The sequence below is a fragment of the Trachypithecus francoisi genome, unplaced genomic scaffold (assembly GCF_009764315.1).
Source record: "Trachypithecus francoisi isolate TF-2019V2 unplaced genomic scaffold, Tfra_2.0 Lachesis_group20, whole genome shotgun sequence".
In the NCBI taxonomy this organism is placed as follows: domain Eukaryota; kingdom Metazoa; phylum Chordata; class Mammalia; order Primates; family Cercopithecidae; genus Trachypithecus; species Trachypithecus francoisi.
Window position 1 is genome coordinate 14,464,280 of NW_022681466.1, and position 19,148 is coordinate 14,483,427.

The 19,148-nt window shown below is 56.6% G+C and overlaps 1 protein-coding gene across 10 annotated transcripts in view; it reads right to left on the reverse strand.

The window, feature by feature from the left end:
* Positions 1-19,148, reverse strand: part of B3GNTL1 (UDP-GlcNAc:betaGal beta-1,3-N-acetylglucosaminyltransferase like 1) — a 120,474-nt gene that overhangs the window by 15,182 nt on the left and 86,144 nt on the right. For 8 of the 10 annotated variants that reach the window (XR_004430322.1, XM_033181729.1, XM_033181734.1 and 5 more), the window contains 5 exons: positions 13,060-13,155; positions 4,761-4,885; positions 915-1,050; positions 738-806; positions 284-358 (listed from right to left, as the gene is read on the reverse strand). Coding sequence is in view for 9 of the 10 variants with exons in the window: in XM_033181734.1 (XP_033037625.1) it covers positions 284-358; positions 738-806; positions 915-1,050; positions 4,761-4,885; positions 13,060-13,155 (501 nt within the window). In the remaining variant the exon portion in view is untranslated. Of the gene's footprint in view, positions 1-283; positions 359-737; positions 807-914; positions 1,051-4,760; positions 4,886-13,059; positions 13,156-19,148 lie in introns of those variants that run through there. The other 2 variants (XM_033181735.1, XM_033181732.1) reach the window with 1 other exon arrangement.

The window sequence follows — 19,148 nt, forward strand, 5'->3', positions numbered from 1 at the left end:
ATGTTGGTTTTACAGGTATTTAAAGACAGAAGAGAGACCGGAATCCATCCCATTCACACCTGTGCAGGCCACCCTCCAGCTGCCTCCTGTCCCCAGGGCAGCGGCCACCACCTCACAGCCCGGTCTGTGGTGCCGTTGTGGACAGCTGTGGCACCTGTCCCCATGCCCACCATCGGCTGGGTTCTCATCCCAGGCCACACAGTCATCGCATGGCAGGGCAGGCTGTCCACGTGGCAGAGCCCAAGCCCCGCAAGCCCCCCACGGCCAAGGGCCCCACACTCACCAGCTTCACGCAGATGACGAAGGGTGGCCGGGCGGCTCGGAAGTGCAGGATGGGGATTCGGGGCTTGGGTCTTTCCTGAGAGTGAGAGTGGCCATCAGTCCTGCCCGAGCTCGGCTCTTCCCAGGAGAGACGCCCTCAGGGGGCACGCAGCCACTGAGTTGCCTCACACAGGAGCCAGGGCTTGGGCGGCAGCCATTCAGGGCAGGACCCCAACCCCCACCACCACTGCTTGACACCTGACTGCAAAGGGACCAGGGTGGGTTACCCCCAAGGCCCAGACCCACGAGGGACAGCAGGGTTCTCCCCCAGGGGATGGGGGCTGGGCTCCCTGGAGGCCCCGAGCAGCCAGCACAGCCCAGCTGGACTCTGCCAAGGGGGAAGGCTCTGGGCAGCTGTCCCTCAGCCCTGGAGCAGGTGGGTGACCCCAAGGGTGATGCCGTGTGGCCCTGCACACCTGAGAGTCCTCGTGGCAATAGAAGCCTTTCCTGATCTTGTTCTCGTCCACGTCACAGAATGCCACCACCTGGGACAAGCACAGAAGGGCAGCTCTGGACAGGCCGAGGCTGGGGCCTGTGCTGTGGGACAGTATGGGGGCGGGGCAGGCAGTGTTGGAGGGTGGCAGGGTGCCCACCTTGCGCTGGCTGGCGGCGGTCAAGCTGCGGTACAGCCGGCGCCCCTGCTTGCCGGCGTTCCAGATGGTGAAGGCTGCCCAGCGGGGTAGGGCCTGCTCTTCCAGGAAGTGGACGCGGTGGGTCCAGATGGTCGCCCTGCAGGGGAGAAGAGGGTGACAGGCAGGCCGGGGGCCCCAGAGATGCACACAGATGCCAACATACAGGGACATGACGTGTGCTCCGCTCACGCCGCCAGTGGGGTGGACACCGGGCCCAACGCCTAAGAGAGACTGGCTGGACACCGGGCCCAACGCCTAAGAGAGACTGGCTGGACACCGGGCCCAGCGCCTAAGAGAGACTGGCTGGACACCGGGCCCAACGCCTAAGAGAGACTGGCTGGACACCGGGCCCAACGCCTAAGAGAGACTGGCTGGACACCGGGCCCAACGCCTAAGAGAGACTGGCTGGACACCGGGCCCAGCGCCTAAGAGAGACTGGCTGGACACCGGGCCCAGCGCCTAAGAGAGACTGGCTGGACACCGGGCCCAGCGCCTAAGAGAGACTGGCTGGACACCGGGCCCAACGCCTAAGAGAGACTGGCTGTCCTATAGCCGGGCCACCTGCCCCAGCTGGATGTAGCCACAGGCCTAGGTGGGGACTCGCCCCTTCCATCAGACCCCAACAGCTGGGGACAGACGAGAAGCTGTCACTGAAGAATCTAGAAGGTTCTGGAAGGCAGAGTTTCTGTAGGACGCAGAGGACTGGACTTGACCCAAGACAGTTTCCCAGAGAAACCTTTGTCCACAAGGGCACATGCGACCATCCCATAAAATCACAGCATTCAGACTTAGACATGATCTTCTGCCTCAGGGTCACTGCCCCGAACCCTGTCACTCCCCTGGGGTCCTGGTCTCTGTTCTTTCTGCCTCTGCTGTGACAAGCAGACCCCAGGTTGCTGTCCCGGGAGCAGGCTCCTTCCTAGGACCTGCCGCTCTGCCCATTGCTGCCTGGGCCCTCCCCATCCCACCCTCTCTCCTCCCGCTCCAGCCCCTCCCCACATGCCCCCATCGCTGTCAGCTGCCTGCCTTTGGGCACCTCTCCCTTGAGCCTGCTCCTGGGGCTGCCCGGGCCGACCCTGTCTCAAAGGCCCAGGAGCTGGAGGGGCTGGAGGGGCTTGGGAATGCAGAGGCCAACGGGGCCAGAACGGCCTGGGATGTCCCAGACGCCGTCCTCCCCAGCTGCTGTGAGGCAACGACACTGAATCCCTGTGCCCGGCAGACCCTGCCCTGGCCGAGTCCTGGGATGCCCTCTGCTCTCTGTCAAGGGAGCTGTGTCCATGGGAGCCTCCTCCGGGACGGGGTCTGGGCCGTGCCTCCCTGGGTCTCGGACAGAACGCTGGCTGGTGATGGGCCTCCCCTGAGCGGGGCCCTTGTGGGTTCAGCCTCGGGATCGGGGCAGGATTCGTCCATTCTATGATTCTGCTGCTGCCTCCACCTCCCAGGATAAACTCTGGACTCCTCCCCAACCCTGTGGCACCCCGTTTGCAGCAAAACCCCCACAGGCAATGGGATGGGGGGACATGGGGTCCCCTCTGTCAGCTCAGGGAGCTGCAGGGCTGAGGCATGGTCAGGGATGTCCTGCCTGGAGTCCACCTTTTCCTCCCCACCCTCTGCAGCCACCTCAATAGTCCCGACCCCGCCTGGGACACAGGGAGATGCGTCTCCCAGTCAGTGACTTGAGGACACTGAAGCATGTGTGTGCGCGCGCACACTGTGGGGGGTGTACGGGGTGTGTGCACAGTGTGGGGTGTGTGCACAGTGTGCATGCATGTGTAGTGAGTGCATGCGTGTGTAGTGAGTGCATGTGTGTGTACATGAGCACATGTGTACAGTGTGTGCAGGTGTTCAGAGTACATGCCTGTATGTACTGTGTGGATGTGTGTACATGCATGTGTACATGTGTGTGCAGTGAGGGCCTGTGTATGCAGTGTGAGTACATGTATGCAGTGAGCACACATGCCTGTGTGTACTGTGTGGCTGTGTGCTGTGTGTGTGCGTGTGGTGTGTGCATGTGCAGTGTGTGTGTGTGTGTGTGTGAGTGGGCATCAACCTGGGCGAGCACAGCTCCTGCAGACGACGGTGGGGACTCGCCCACCAGGTGACGCAGCCTCGCCGAGTTTTGCCATCTTGTCCTCAGCAGCCCCGGTCTGCTGGGTGTCTCTGGGGGGACGAGCCTGACCCTCATCCGCTGACATCAGCTCAGGGTCCCCATGGGGTTCATGTGAGAGGAAAGCAGTCAGGCTCCAGAAGGGAGCAGCCGGCCTCTGTGGCCATGGGTGGCACGCGAGGTTGGCGGAGCCTCTGATACCGGCCTCCTTGATGGCCCCTTGTCTCCTGGGCTTTCCTAGGGGTCTCTGGTCGGAAAGGTCGGCCCATCATAGGAAGATAAAATTTAGGAGCAGCCGTGATGAAACATCTGTATTTGGTTCATCTTCATTTTTCACATTTAAAAAAGTTCTTATTTAATCAGGGAGAACAGGCTCCCCAGCGCCCCTAGGCCTTTCTTTTTACATCCTCAGAGGAAGCTGCGGCCCCGCCTTAGCACTGGGAAAGGTGGAAACCCAGTTTTTCCCAAAAGCACAAGTCAGCATTTCTGGAAATGTTGCAGAGGAGCTGAAGTGTCAGGGACACATCACAGCACGAGGAGGCGCCACGGTGCCAGTGGGCATGAGAAGGAAGAGGAGTGTGGACACAGGAGAAGGAAGACGAGTGTGTGGACGCGAGAGAAGGAAGATGAGGGTGGATGGGGGAGAAGGAAGACGAGTGTGGACACAGGAGAAGAAAGAGGAGTGTGGACGGGCAGAAGGAAGACGAGGGTGGACGGGGCAGAAGGAAGACGAGTGGAGATGTGGGTGGCCCCAACATGCGGGAGTGAGGATGATGCCCCCAGTGGGGAGCTCGTGACCCTCCTGCCAACACCCCAGCCCCACCTGTGACCCTGGACCTTAGGCCCCCCGGGGAGCTGGGATCTTGCCGAGAGTCTCAACCCTGTCACGGTAGGCCCGGGACCTTCGCGGCTCCCACACTCACACATGACCTTAGTTGGGGTCTTGAGACTCCGGGGGCCCTGAGTATCTCCAGGGGCCGAGACACAAGTCCCGGATGGTGGCCTGCATTCCAACTTAACGCTGCGGCACGCGGCAGGCAGGTGGCCGAGACCTCTGTGTTCTGCAGAGTTCTAAGGAAGGAACCATCCTGCCCAGATCTAAGGAGGGAATTCCAGATGCACATCGCTTCACCCTGCTTTGCCTCACCCCTGCCATGGCTCCAACGTAGCCACGCGGCACCCCCAGACCAGCTGGAGCCACAGACTTTGGAGTTAGGAGCCTGTGAGCTGTAAAGGCCCCACGTGGCCGCGCCTGACAGTGACGTGGGAGAGGGAGCCGGGCCCTGCAGCACTGAGCTCGTCCTCACTGGGCACTGTGATTCCCTGGCCAAGCCTCCGCCACCCTCCACGGCAGCTGTGACCCCCAGGCCTGTGGTCCCAGCTGGACCCCACTCATGAGACTCCCACTGGGTTAAAGGGAGCACAGGGTTTCAAATGACCCAGTGCATGGTCGTTTCACCTCTGGGAACTAGGGGAGGACGTCCGCCTTCACCCTTTGGCACCCTTGGGAAACGCCCGTTTGCAGACCCCGAGCCCCCGACCCTCGGGATGTGCTGTTTCCCCGTGTCCCACCAACCCTGGGTCTCAAGGCAGAGCCTGACCACGGCCTCCGGGGTCGGCCCCACCAACCCCGGCCCCGACCTTGCGCCTCCCCCATTCCTGGCCTCCGGGGTGTCCCGGGCCGGGCGGGGCCGACTTACTCAAGGACGGAGTGCGTGGCCGCCCGCAGGTGGTATCGGTACAGCAGAAGACTCTGGTCCACGCGGATGACGCCACCACCCTTCCTGAGGTGCTCGTAGAAGAATAACAGGTCCTCCGGGACGCCCTGCAGGGCGGGAGCAGAGGCATCACTGGGGCCCGGAAACGTGTGCCTGCCCCAGATGCACCTGTGCTCAGCGGGCCAACCAGGAACTGGTGGAAAGGCTTTTGTTGCAAAGAAACCAGTTAAGAGGCTCAACAGGGACGGGAGGCGGCGACCCCAACAGAGGTGAGCAACTGAGCTTCTCAACAGCCGGGAAAGAGGGGAAGGGAGGGTGGGCTGGTTCTCAGTTCTGCCTCAAATTCCATTTTGGGCAGCAAAGGTCTCAGGCAAAGTGGACGACAGGCAGCCAAAGAAAGGGGCTGGGTGGGTCAGGGTCTTGCAGCTGCGGCTCCTGGACGGCTTGTCCAGTCTCTGTCCCTGCCCTTTCCTGCCAGTGGCTGCGGCCCCAGAAGCTCAAGGGACTCAAAGTGCCGACTGTGGGCAGAGCGGTGGTGCTGGGTGGGCGCAAGGGGCTGCACGCAGGGGAGCCCAGCAGTGGGGAGGCAGCCCCGGGCCTGTGCCAGCCCCGTTCACTTGTCCACGCTCAGAAACTTGAACCTCAGCCCACGGGGCTGATCCACGAACACCTGCATTGCAGTGGGGACTCTGCTCTGGAGCATTCTGCTGGCTTTCCCACCAGACTTTTCTGTCCTGTGAGAACCTGGGCCCTCCTTCCCCCGGCCCATCATCCCAATGGCCCCTGCCCTCTGCTTGCTCCTCTCCTGGGCAGACCCGTCCCCAGCCCAGGGCTATGGCCGAGCCGTGGGTCCGTCTGGGGCCGGCTCTGGGCCTTGTGCAGAGCTGGGCTCCTGTTGTTTCCTTAAATTCAAACATAAAACTGGGGGAGGAGCAGGGTGTGGAGTCTGGTCTCCTCGTGGTTCTCTGCTGCAGCTCACCTGGGTCAGCCTCCCAGAGACGCCTTTGTTCCAGGAAAGGGTGGGTTTTCTGAGAGCCTAGCAGCAGGGCCAGTCTGTTACCAAGTCCAGCCTCTTCTCTCCTTGGCTGGCACTCAAACTTCAAGTGCAGGTCAGTAAAGGTCCCAAAACATCGCGGCCCGACCACTAGTCTGTTTGCTCCCAGGATAGGCAGGCAGTGCTGCGCTTCCGCGTCCAACAAAAATGCACTATTTAACCTCCGCCTCTGCAGGGCAATCCCTTTTATGAAAACCACGATAGCATGGAAAGATTTATAAAAAGATGCTGAGTCAAAGAACAGACCTCAAAATCATGTGTACAGCTCTGCTAAAAGTTTATCCACCATAAGATAAAGACGATGGAATCACAGAAGCCCACGTGCTACCTCACACGGGTGATTTAGGGTGGGGGATCCCGCGGGTGCCGGTGGACACGGACCCTCACACGGGTGATTTAGGGTGGGGGATCCCGCGGGTGCCGGTGGACACGGACCCTCACACGGGTGATTTAGGGTGGGGGATCCCGCGGGTGCCGGTGGACACGGACCCTCACACGGGTGATTTAGGGTGGGGGATCCCGCGGGTGCCGGTGGACACGGACCCTCACACGGGTGATTTAGGGTGAGGCTCCCGCGGGTGCCGGTGGACATGGATGCTCACAGGGGTCACTGAGGTATTTTCTCTAATTTTCTGTGTTTTCAAAGGCAGCTGTAAAGAGCACTGGGACTCTAAACACGTTACAGGTTTAGGAAGACAAAAATGGCTTCTCTCTTCCTATCACCAGGAAGAACCTGACCCTTGGGGTTTTCCTATTTTCTGGCAGTAAAGTGAGAATTTAGTCAACAGCAGCTCCTGGGTGGTGCCTCTGCCCCGGGAGGAGGGGACTCAGAGGGTCTGTCCCACTTTTCTCTCACCTCCCCCGATTGTTGCTGCTGAGACCTGAGGGCCCAAAACGGCCTCACTCCTCCCCCAGGCTTTTCCCAATCAGCCTCCAGGTGCCTGGACTGCCCTGTGGTGTGCAGGGAGAGGGGGATGCGTTACAACCCAGAAAGGCATCAGGGAAGATGTCGAGAGCGGAGGAAGTGTGGCCGCCCAGCCCCAACCTGCTCACAGAACCATCCGGGCAGCCTTGGGGATGGAGCACCCAGAACTGCCTGGAGGAGGAGAGCGCGAGCTAAAGCCACTCCCAGGAAGGCCGGGCCAGAGGCTCTGGAGGCTCCAGTCCTGAGAGGCAAAAGGAAGCCGAATCAGGGACGCCATTCCTTCTCCAGGGCCCATCCCCAGCGCCACGCGCCCTTCTCCAGAGCCCCGTCCCCAGTGCCACGCGCCCTTCTCCAGAGCCCGTCCCCAGCGCCACGCGCCCTTCTCCAGAGCCCGTCCCCAGCGCCACGCGCCCTTCTCCAGAGCCCGTTCCCAGCGCAAACCTCCAGGAGGAAGCAGCAGTCACCACGCGGGGACAGAACGGGGAGAGCTCCAGCCCTGGCCCGGCAATCAGAGTCCCTGGGACACAGGGACGCTAAGTCTTCTGCACCAAACCAGCAGAGAAAACTAAAAACTGGAAACACTTCCATGGATAAAAATTCAGCCTGTCCCCCACAGCAACAACAAACCTCCAAACCAGGAAACAGAGACTCCCATAAATAACCCGCCAAGATAAATTCCACACCCTCCACCAGTGTTTCAGGCTACAGGGTGGGGTGTGCGGGGAGGTGGCGGAGACCCATCTTGAATCAGAAATTCAAGGACTAAGTGCAAAACTGGACCCTAATGGGTGGGTCTAAATAGAGCATTCAGGAAAGTGCATTAGTGCCTGGCCAGGGCTGGCAGGGGGCGGACGAGGCGTGCCCCTGGGAACAGGAAGTGTTTTTGGAGGATGACCATGTTCTAACATTAGATGGTAGTGGTGATTGGTGATTGTACAGCCCCATAAATTTGCTAAAAAGCACTGAATTACACATTTTAATAGGTGAATTGTATGGCGTGTGAATTATACCTTAATGAAGCTTTTACATAAAATTGGGTCGATTAAACTAAAAAAAGAAATATTAAGAAGAGAGAAAATTGGCTGGGCGCAGTGGCTCACGCCTGTAATCTCAGCACTTTGGGAAGCTGAGGTGGGCGGATCATGAGGTCAGGAGATCGAGACCATCCTGGCTAACACGGTGAAACCCCGTCTCTACTTAAAAAAAAAAAAAAAGAGAGAGACACAAAATTGGTTGGGTGTGGTGGCTCATGCCTTTAATCTCAGCACTTCGGAAGGCTGAGGTCGGGGGTGGATTGCTTGAGCCCAGGAGTTTGAGACCAGCTTCGGCAACATGTCAAAACCAGTCTCTATCAAAAACGAAAAAAGTAGCTGGGTGTGGTGGTGCGCACCTGTAGTCCCAGCTACTTGGGAGGCTGAGCTACAAGGATTGCTTGAACCTGGGAGGCAGAGGCTGCAGTGGGCTGAGATCGAGCCGCTGCGCTCCAGCCTCAGTAACAGAGTGAGACCCTCTCTCAAAAAAAAAAAAAAGGAACAAAATATATGAAAAATGAAGACTAAATTACAAGATCCTTAAGAGAAAATAGATTTTAATTAAAAATGTAATAAGGGACATTAAAGAAAGGAAAATAGAAATTATATAATGAAGTGAAAAGGTAAGTTAGACTAAGAAAATCTACGTAGAACTGGAGTCTTCAAAACAAAACAAAACAAAACACACAATGGACATAGCTAGTATTTAAAACCGCAATCCAAGAAAAATTTCCAGAAATGAAAGCAGATCTGTTTCTACACATTGAAAAGCACCATCAGGTCAACCTGAAGGCAGATCCTGGTGAAACGATTAGACTTCAGCAATAAAAAATAATTCTCAGAGTCTCCAGGCAAAAAGGTCACAAAACTTACAAAGGCAGGATTCACTGTACACCGGACTTCTCAAAACAGTCACACGAAGTGGCGACGGACGGCGCACGGACCAAGAACTTCCCGCACAGCCAGAGGCTTCCTCCAGCCTCAGGCTCCAGGAACGCAGTTCTGACGAGCGCGGCCGCACAGAGAGCTGTGGCTCCAGACACACGGGGACCAGACACCCGGCCAGAGCCGCGACGGTGGACGCCGGATGTGACTGCAGGTGGGAGACTACACAGATCGGGACAAGGGTGCAAGACTAGTATATGGATGTTCGTCCTCGGACCTAAGTAGAAACCGTGTAACAAAAGGGCCAGGGCAGTGGCTCAAGCCTGTCATCCCAGCACTTTGGGAGGCTGAGGTGGGCGGATCACGAGGTCAGGAGTTCAAGACCAGCCTGGCCAAGATGGTGAAACTCTGTCTTTACTGAAAATACAACAATTAGCTGGGCGAGGTGGCGGCGCCTGTAGTCCCGGCAACTCGGGAGCCTGAGGCAGGAGAATGGCGTGAACCTGGGGGGCGGAGCTTGCAGTGAGCTGAGATCCGGCCACTGCACCACTCCAGCCTGGACGACAGAGCGAGACTCCGTCAACAAAAAAAAAAAAAAAAAAAAAGGAGGACAGGAGGAGGGGAGAAGGAAAGAAAAATAGGAAACCAACAATCTCATTGATTGTTGTGTGGGCAACATATGGGGGATTCAAGGTGTTTAGACAAGGCTTAAGTACAGAGACAACCACTGGACCACACTGCAAACCTTCAATGTGCAGAGAAATTTAAAAAGTCAAAAGCAGGTGATGGCTCCCGGCTGTCCGCGGCTGAGCAGCCAGCACCTTCAGAGGAGACTGGGTGCGGCCAGAGCCTGGGGAAGTGGTGCTGCAGGGGGCAAGGAGGGCAAGGAGGGCATCGAAACCCAAAGTCTCAGCCTGGAGGGGCTGAGGGCAGAATCCGGGACAAGCAGAGCACCTGGGGGCAAGGGTGGTCCCAGACAGAGAGACCAAAACGGGAGGGAATATTCACAAAGCAAACGTCCAACAGGAGCACCCACAGTCCAACAACGAGAAGACAGCAGGCCGGTGAGCTGGACACACCACAAAATAACACAGAAGCTGCCCGTCACCACGTGAGATGTCCTTCAACATCGTCAGCCATCCCGGACGTGGAGAATGAAAGCACAGTAGGAAACCACGGACTCCAACTAGAACAGGCCAAGTTAAAAAGTTGACACCACCAGCCGGGCGCATTGGCTCACACCTGTAATCCCAGCACTTTGGGAGGCCGAGGCGGGTGGATCACCTGAGGTCAGGAGTTCGAGACCAGCCTGGCCAACATGGTGAAACCCGTCTCCACAAAAAATACAAAAAGTCAGGCGAGGTGGTGGGCGCCTGTAATCCCAGCTACTGGGGAGGCTGAGGCAGGAGAATCGCTTGAACCCAGGAGGCGGAGGTTGCGATGAGCCAAGATTGTGTCATTGCACTCCAGCCTGGGAGACAAGAGAGAAACTCCGTCTCAAAAAAAAAAAAAAAAAAAAGTTGACAACACCAAGGTCTGGCGAGGGGCTGGTGAGGAGTTTGAGGGACGGGGGCCCAACGGTGGCGCCCGGGGGACCTGTCTCACAAAACCGAACACACGCCTGGCCTCTCTTGCGTCCAACCCTAGGAACGTGCCCCACAGACAGGAAAACATCTGAAGAGTGGCTGTTGTGCCGGGTGGTGGTTTGAGTCCTTCCTGTGGCAGTGATAAGCTTCCTTCAGGCCAGATCTGCCCTCAGAAACCTGTTTTTACTTTGTCTCGTTTTGTTAGAAATGGGGTTTCCTGCTGCTGCCCAGGTTGGTCTTGAACTCCTGGCCTCAACCGAGCCTCCTGCCTTTGCCTCTTGAGCTTGTGGGACTACAGGCACGAGCCCCTATGTCCGGCTATAAACCTGTTTCGAACCAAGAAAACATCAGGTTTTTTCTTCTTATTTAAGAGCCTATGATGGTTGCCCACAGAGGACTCCCTACCAAAGGTGGGTGTCTTCAGGCGCCGCCACGCCCACCTCCAAATCTCAGACTCACCTGCCCTCCCATCCTTCCTCTGTGAGCGCAGAAGTGGATGCAATTCCAGTCAGGAATCTCCCCGTCTTGCATGTTTCAGCTCCTGGTGGCCGTTTCTGCAGCCCCCTTGGCCCTGGCTTGGCCTCTGAGTCTGGCTGCCTCAGGGTCCGCACCACCCACATCCACCTGGTTGGTCCCCTGCTGTTCTGGACGCCTGCCCTTCCGCTGCTCCACCCCGGGGCCCACAGAGAGGTAGCTGAGATCAGCCCCACACCGAGCTTCTGGCTCAGGGCGCCTTGTGACTTCTGCTTGACTCATTTATCTGGAGAGGACTTGGCAGAAGCCAAGGAAACACTGTCCATCCCCATCTTGGTGGCCAACACTGCTGTTGTCCCTGTCACCCGAGGCCTCCTCAGGCCCCAAAGCCCTCACTTGCTCCAGCCATGGCCCCATCACAGTTCTAATCCCTGAGGATTAGAACTGGCCCTGATCCCTGGTCCCTGGTCCTGATCCCTGGCCCTGATCCCTGGCCCCCAGCCCTGATCCCTGGTCCTGATCCCTGGTCCCTGGTCCTGATCCCTGGCCCTGATCCCTGGCCCCCAGCCCTGATCCCTGGTCCTGATCCCTGGTCCTGGTCCTGATCCTGGCCCTGATCCCTGGCCCCCAGCCCTGATCCCTGGTCCTGATCCCTGGTCCCTGGTCCTGATCCCTGGCCCTGATCCCTGGCCCCCAGCCCTGATCCCTGGTCCTGATCCCTGGTCCCTGGTCCTGATCCCTGGCCCTGATCCCTGGCCCCCAGCCCTGATCCCTGGTCCTGATCCCTGGCCCCCGGTCCTGATCCCTGGTCCTGACCCCTGGTCCTGATCCCTGGTCCCCAGTCCTGATCCCTGGTCCCTGGTCCTGATCCCTGGTCCCTGGTTCTGAACCCCGGTCCTGATCCCTGGTCCCTGGCTCTGATCCCTCGCCCCTGGCCCTGCTCTCTGGTCTCAGAACAAGGGAGGGATAGGCTTTTCCTTTCCTCCAGGAGCTCCCCATCCAGGCTGCGGCCTCACGCACTTCTGAATCCTGAGGCTGCTCAGCCACAGTTTAAGGATGACAAGATCCTGAAATCAGAGCCGGATGTGGTGGCTCCTGCCTTGGGAGGAGTGCTTTGGGAGGCTGAGGCGAGTGGATCACTTGAGGCCAGGAGTTTGAGACTAGCCTGGCCAACACGGTGAAACCCTGTCTTTACCAAAAATACAAAAATTAGCCGGGTGTGGTGGCGGGTGCCTGTAGTCCCAGCCACTCGGGAGGCTGAAGCAGGAGAATCGCTTGAACCCAGGAGGCTAACACCAGTGCACTCCAGCCTGGGAGACAGAGAGAGACTCCGTCTCAAAAAAAAAAAAAAAAAAAAAAAATCCTTAAATTAGTGTTTCCCATGGAACATCTTCTGTTAACCATTTCCCACATGGCTTCCTGGAGGCCCCAGCGACGGCCACGCTTCCTGGCAGCACCTGCTTGGAGTTGTACCCACCGCCATCGGTGTCCCAGAGATTAATTATGGGGGAGCTGCAGGCTGACAGCCTGCCCCACCCTGGGAAAACACAGCTCTGCCCCATCTGCACCCCAGAGACCTGGACCATGAGGGAGCACCCAGGCCAGGGTCCGACGTAGCGGGGCAGTGGGGACCCTGGTGTGGCCAGGCCCACGTGAGGCTCCACGTGGCCCCCCGTGAGCTGTGGAATGCCTGACCCTGTTGTCCCGACGAGGAAGCCGAGGCTCAGAGCAGGACAGACGAACTTGGTCCCTGTCACAAGAGTAGGAGGTGGAGGCTAAATCTTAGTCACTGGCCTGGGGTCTCTGGACCCCCCAGGAACCCTGTGCCAGGACCCTCCACTGGTCTCTGTGTCTAGTCTCCCTGCAACTAGAGACCAGCATGGGCAAATGTGGCCAGCTCTCTGCTGGTGACACCCCAGCCCTCGGCTCCTCAGTCCACACAGGGAGGCAGAGGCTCGAGCCGGCCCAGTCTGGACATGGACGCTTTCAGGTGCACCCTGACGGGGAAGACGGGGACACAGATGCCTGCCGGTGCACCCTGACGGGGAGGATGGGGACGCGGACGCCTGCAGGTGCATCCTGATGGGGAGGACGGAGATGTGGACGCCTGCAGGTGCACCCTGATGGGGAGGACGGGGACGTGGACGCCTGCAGGTGCACCCTGACGGGGAGGACGGGGACGCGGACGCCTGCAGGTGCACCGCGGTGAGGAGAATGGGCTCTTCTTCCTCTATCGTCCCAGAGACAGCTCTGCAAACAGCCCACACACAGAGGACGGGGCCCCAAGCCCGGGGGAGGGACCCGATTCCCGCCTCTCGGCCCTTACCTGACCTCCCTCGTCAAAGGGGCCCACGTGGGAAAACCACGCCCGCGAACAGAACCAGGTGGGCATGATCACCGTTGGACCATTTGCGGTGAAAACCTAGGAGCAATGAACATTGACAGAGTTAGCAGAAAAGAACAGCTTGTCACAAACCTACAGTTTATTTCCGCAAAGTATCATGAGAAAGTGACAGATGAATCTGTGTCCCTTCTCCACAGGGACAGGGACTCAAGGGGATGTGTCTGGGCCCCACGGTGAGAGATGAGGGGAGGAGGCAAAGGGAGACCAGCGGCCAAACCCAGTCCCACCTGCAGGCCTCACTCCCGAGCTCACTGGCTGTGCCTCACCAAAAGGACTCCTCTCTGCTTCTGACAGATGGAAAAGTTTTCTGTGAAAATCCAAAGTAAACATGCTACTTTTAATCAGGAGAAAAATATGAAATAGCATAAAAGGATATGGAGAATAATGAGATAACTTGGATGAAACACACAAGTCCTAGAAAGATGTAAACCATGAAAACTGACTCAAAAAGAAATAGAAAATATGAATCACTAATAAGCAAGCGGCAAGAGAGGACCCCACAAAGAAAAGCCCAGCGCCAGACGGCGTCCCTGAATTCCACCAAATGTACAAAGAATTAATACCAATCCTTCAAACTCTTCTAGAAGTAGAGGAGGAGGGAATGCCAGACGATTCTGTGAGGCCACCACTACCCTGACACTAAAGCCAGACAAAAATCCTACAGGAAAACAACAGGCCGACATCCCTTATAAATACAGAGGCAAAAAAAAAAAAAACCCCAAAAAAACCCAGCAAACGGAGTCCGTCCTAGAAAAAGGACCCACCACGGCGGAGTGGACTCACCTCACGACTGTCAACAGGGGTCAACATACGAAAACCAGCGGATCCACCAACCACATTAATGGAATGAAGGTGCAAACCCACGTGATCATCTCAATGAACTCAGAAAAACCACCGTTCCATGATAGCACCATCCAGCCTTGGGGTAGAAGGGAGCTTCCTTCACCCGATGAAGGGCGCTTACACAATCCCCACAGCCAAGATCACACTTCAGTGGTAAATACTGAAAGCTTCCCCTAAGGTCAGGGACAAGAATATCTCACCACTTCCACTCCACACCATGCTGGGGTTCTTGCTGGAGCGGCTTGGCAAGAAAGCAAAACAAACGATATCCAGCTTGGAAAGGAAGCAGTCAAACCGTGCCTGTGTGCAGACGGCATATGCTCCTGTGAGTGGGAAACCCTGGGTAATACAGGTAATGCACACTCAACACACCTACACACATGCACACACACACACTGAACAGGGGTGCAGCGGTGCGATCATCGTTGAGCAGGGGTGCAGTGGTGCGATCATCATTGAACGGGGTGCAGTGGTGCAATCATCGTTGAGCAGGGGTGCAGCGGTGGGATCATCGTTGAGCAGGGGTGCAGCGGTGCGATCATCATTGAATGGGGTGCAGCGGTGCAATCATCGTTGAGCAGGGGTGCAGCGGTGGGATCATCGTTGAGCAGGGGTGCAGCGGTGGGGTCATCGTTGAGCAGGGGTGCAGCGGTGGGGTCATCGTTGAGCAGGGGTGCAGCGGTGGGGTCATCGTTGAGCAGGGGTGCAGCGGTGGGGTCATCGTTGAGCAGGGGTGCAGCGGTGGGGTCATCGTTGAGCAGGGGTGCAGCGATGCGATCATCATTGAACAGGGGTGCAGCGGTGGGATCATCATTGAGCAGGGGTGCAGCGGTGCGATCATCATTGAACAGGGGTGCAGCGGTGCGATCATCGTTGAGCAGGGGTGCAGTGGTGCAATCATCATTGAACAGGGGTGCAGCAGTGTGATCGTCGAGCAGGGGTGCAGCGGTGCAATCATCATTGAACAGGGGTGCAGCAGTGTGATCGTCGAGCAGGGGTGCAGCGGTGCGATCATCATTGAACAGGGGTGCAGTGGTGGGATCATCATTGAGCAGGGGTGCAGCGGTGCGATCATCATTGAGCAGGGGTGCAGCGGTGCGATCATCATTGAACAGGGGTGCAGCGGTGTGATCATCATTGAACAGGGGTGCAGCGGTGTGATCGTCGAGCAGGGGTGCAGCGATGCGATCATCATTGAACAGGGGTGCAGTGGTGGGATCATCATTGAGCAGGGATGCAGCGGTGCGATCATCATTGAATAGGGGTGCAGCGGTGCGATCATCATTGAACAGGGGTGCAGCGGTGCGATCATCATTGAACAGGGGTGCAGTGGTGGGATCATCATTGAGCAGGGGTGCAGCGGTGCGATCATCATTGAACAGGGGTGCAGTGGTGGGATCATCATTGAGCAGGGGTGCAGCGGTGCGATCATCATTGAGCAGGGGTGCAGCGGTACGATCATCATTGAACAGGGGTGCAGTGCTGCAATCATCGCTCACTGCAGCCTTGACCTCCTCAAGCAATCCTCCCGTGTCAGCCTCCCAGGTAGCTGGGACCACAGGCGTGTGCCACCACACCTGGCTAATTTTTACTTTTTGTGTGTGTGTGTAGAGATGGGGTCTCACTATGCTGCCCAGGCTGATCTCAAACTCCTGGCCTCAAGCGATCCTCCCACCTGAGCCTCCCAAGTAGCTGAGACGACAGGTGCACACCACCATGCCTGGCCATTTTTCTACATTTCTTGAGACGGGGTCTCACTGTGCTGCTCAGGCTGGTCTTAAACTCCTGGCCTCAAGCGATCCTCCCAGCTCAGCCTCCCAAAGTGCTGGGATCACAGGTGTGAGCCACCATGCCTGGCTCCACGGAAGATTCTAAAATGTATACGGAAACACAAAGGACTTAGAAGAGCCAAAACAATTTTGAAAACCATGAACGAAGTTGGAGAAGTTTCATGACTAGGTTCAAGATTTACTACAAAGCTGTGGTAATCAAGGTTGACTGGTATCAGCTTACGGGCAGACACAGCTAAACGGAACACAAGAGACCAGAAGCAGAGCCGCCTGGCTGGGGTTGGATGTTTGCTGAAGATGTCAGGGGCGTCAGTGGGGGAAATGAGAGATGGCACTGGACCCACTGATGTCCTTACAAACAACGGCCCTCAACCCTCGCCTCGGGCTCCAAACGCAAACTCCCAACCTCAGACCGGACCTCAGTGAGCTGAACACAAAAGAGGCCACAAGCTCATCCAGGAGAACATTCGTGATTATGGGGTAGGCAGAAGTTTCTCAGGTAACACAGAGGCTCAAATCAGCAGAAGAAACAGATAAACCAGATGCCATCAAAGCCAAATCTTCGGTTCTTTGAAAGAACCTGCAGAGAAAATGAAGAGATAATCCAGGCTGGGAGAAACCATTTGCAATACGTGCATTTCACTGAGGACGTACGTTCAGCGAACACTAAGAAACCTCAGCACCCATTCAGAAGAAGACAGGCAATGGGGTTAAAAATGGGCGACAGGCTGAAAACACTTCCTCAGACGTAAACGATTAGGTCGTGAAAACAGGCTCTACGTGACTGGTCATCGGTGAAATGAGCTTTCAGCGGGAACGTCCACCCAACAACCTCATCTTAACTTTGCATCTGCAAAGACCTTGTTTCCAAATAACGCCACATTCTGAGGTTGGGGGTGAGGACACCAACATATCTTTCTGGGGGGACACCATTGAGCCCACGACATTTTCACTCACTAGCACTTTAATCTTCTTTCTTGGGTGGCTAAGGTGGTGACGTTTTCATATCACCGACACTGAGATTACGCCAGCATCTGAGTACGTCCCTGAAGTGCTGTGTGTGTGAACATGCATGGCGGGTGGATAAACAGTGGCTGAGAACCTCATCTCACGGTGGATCCCTTTAAAGCCCAAAGACTTTCTGCTTCTCGTCCATCCTGAGGAAGCCGGCTGGTTAAGACGGGCCCACGTCAGCACCATGGTCCTCACCTGGGCTGATGTGCCCCCAGGAAACATGTGGCAATGTTTGGAGATGTTCTGGGCTGTCACACTGTGGGGGTGGGGGTGCTATGTGCACCTGTTTGTAGATTCCAGAGATGGAGAAGCAAAATTCTAACTGCAATGAAATACTGCGTCCTCCAGGACTGTTACAATTTTAAAAACTGAAAATACTGCACAGTGACCCACACCTGCCATCCCAGTCCTTTGGGAGGCTGAGGCGGGAGAATCGCTTGAGCCCAGGACTATGAGACCAGTCTGGCCAACTCTACAAAGAATAATAATAATAAATTAGCTGGGCATGGTGACGCTCGCCTGTAGGCCCAGCCACTCAGGAGGCTGAGGCGGGAGGGTCCTTTGAGCTCCGGAAGTCAAGGCTGCAGTGAGCTGTGATCGCACCATGGTACTCGCTCCAGCCTGGGCGACAGAGGGAGACCCTGTCTCTTAAAATATAAAAAGTAAAAATAAAAATAAACACTGACAACACCAAGTAAAAATCTCACATCATGCTGAAGGGAAGGAAAACAGCACAGCCACGTTGCAGAGCAGAGCAGGGTCTTAGAGGTAAACGCAGACTTCCACGCAGCCAGCCAGTCCTGTCCTGGACATGCACCCAAGAAAAACGCAGACACGTCCGTCCAGCACCGTCCGTGTGTGTTGACGGCAGCTCCATGCACAGCAACCCCAAATGTCCAACAACAGTGAACGGATAAGCCCTGTGGTGCCCGTACCGTGAGTCCAGTGGAGTCCTCACCAGCAACCCATGGAACAAACTGCCGGTCAGGGCAGCACGGATGTCTGTCGGCAACAGTGAAGGGAGGCAGTCACGTGTGCACACGGTGTGACTCCACTTACATGAAATCCAAAAAAGTGGGAATTCTAACCTAACCTGCAGGGACAGACGTCACACCTGTGGGCACCTAAGGCTGGGGGTGCCTGGGCCTGACGGCAAAGGCATAGCCTTAACATTTGTTTTGTTGGCCGGGCGTGGTGGCTCATGTCTGTAATCCCAGCACTTTCGGAGGCCGAGGCAGGCGGATCACCTGAGGTCAGGAGTTCGAGACCAGCCTGGCCAACAGGGAGAAACCCCATCTTTACTAAAAATACAAAATTAGCCAGGCATGGTGGCTCACATCTGTAATCCCAGCACTTTGGGAGGCTGAGGTTGGCGGATCACCTGAGGTCAGGAGTTCGAGACCAGCCGGGCCAACATGGTGAAACCCTCTCTCTACAGAAAATATAAAAATTGGTCGGGCGCAGTGGCAGGTGCCTGTAATCCCAGCTACTTGGGAGGTTGAGGCAGGAGACTCACTTGAACCCAGGAGGCGGAGCTTGCAGCAAGTTGAGATTGTGCCACTGCACTCCAGCCTGGGTGACAGAGCGAGACTCCGTCTCAAAAAAACAAAACAAAAAAGAAAAAAGAAAAGAAAATTTATTTTGTTTTGTTTTGAGACAGAGTCTCGCCCTGTCGCCCAGGCTGGAGTGCAGTGGCTCAATCTCTACTCACTGCAGCCTCAGCCTCCCAAGTAGCTGGGACTACAGGCGTTCACCACCACGCCTGGCTGATTTTTGTATTTTTAGTAGAGACAGGGTTTCGCTATGTTGCCCAGGCTGCTCTTGAACTCCTGGCCTCAAGTGATCCACCTGCCTCAGTCTCCTGAAGTGCTGGGATTACAGGCGTCAGCCACTGCCCCAGCCTAAATAAAAATTTTAAAGCCCAGTGTGGTGGTGCACACGCCAGTGGTCCCAGCACGGAGGCTGAGGTGGCAGTTTGAGCCTCGCCTGAGGCTAGGAGTTTGAGGCTACAGTGTGCTGTGCTGACACCAGCCTGGGCAACATAGCAAGACCCCATCTTTTAATATATATATATATTTTTATGCAGAGTCTTGCTATTACCCAGGCTGGAGTGCAGTGGCGTGATCACAGCTCACTGCAGCCTCCACCTCCGCGGCTCAAGCGCTCCTCCTGCCTCAGTCTCCTGAGAAGATGGGACTACAGGTGTGGACCAGCACAACTTGCTAATGTTTGTATTTTTTGTTGAGATGGGGTTTCACCGTGTCGCCCAGGCTGGTCTTGAACTCCTGAGCTCAAGCGATCCACCCACCTTGGCCTCCCAAAGCTGTGGGACTTTGGGCATGAGTCACCGTGCCTGACCAAAAA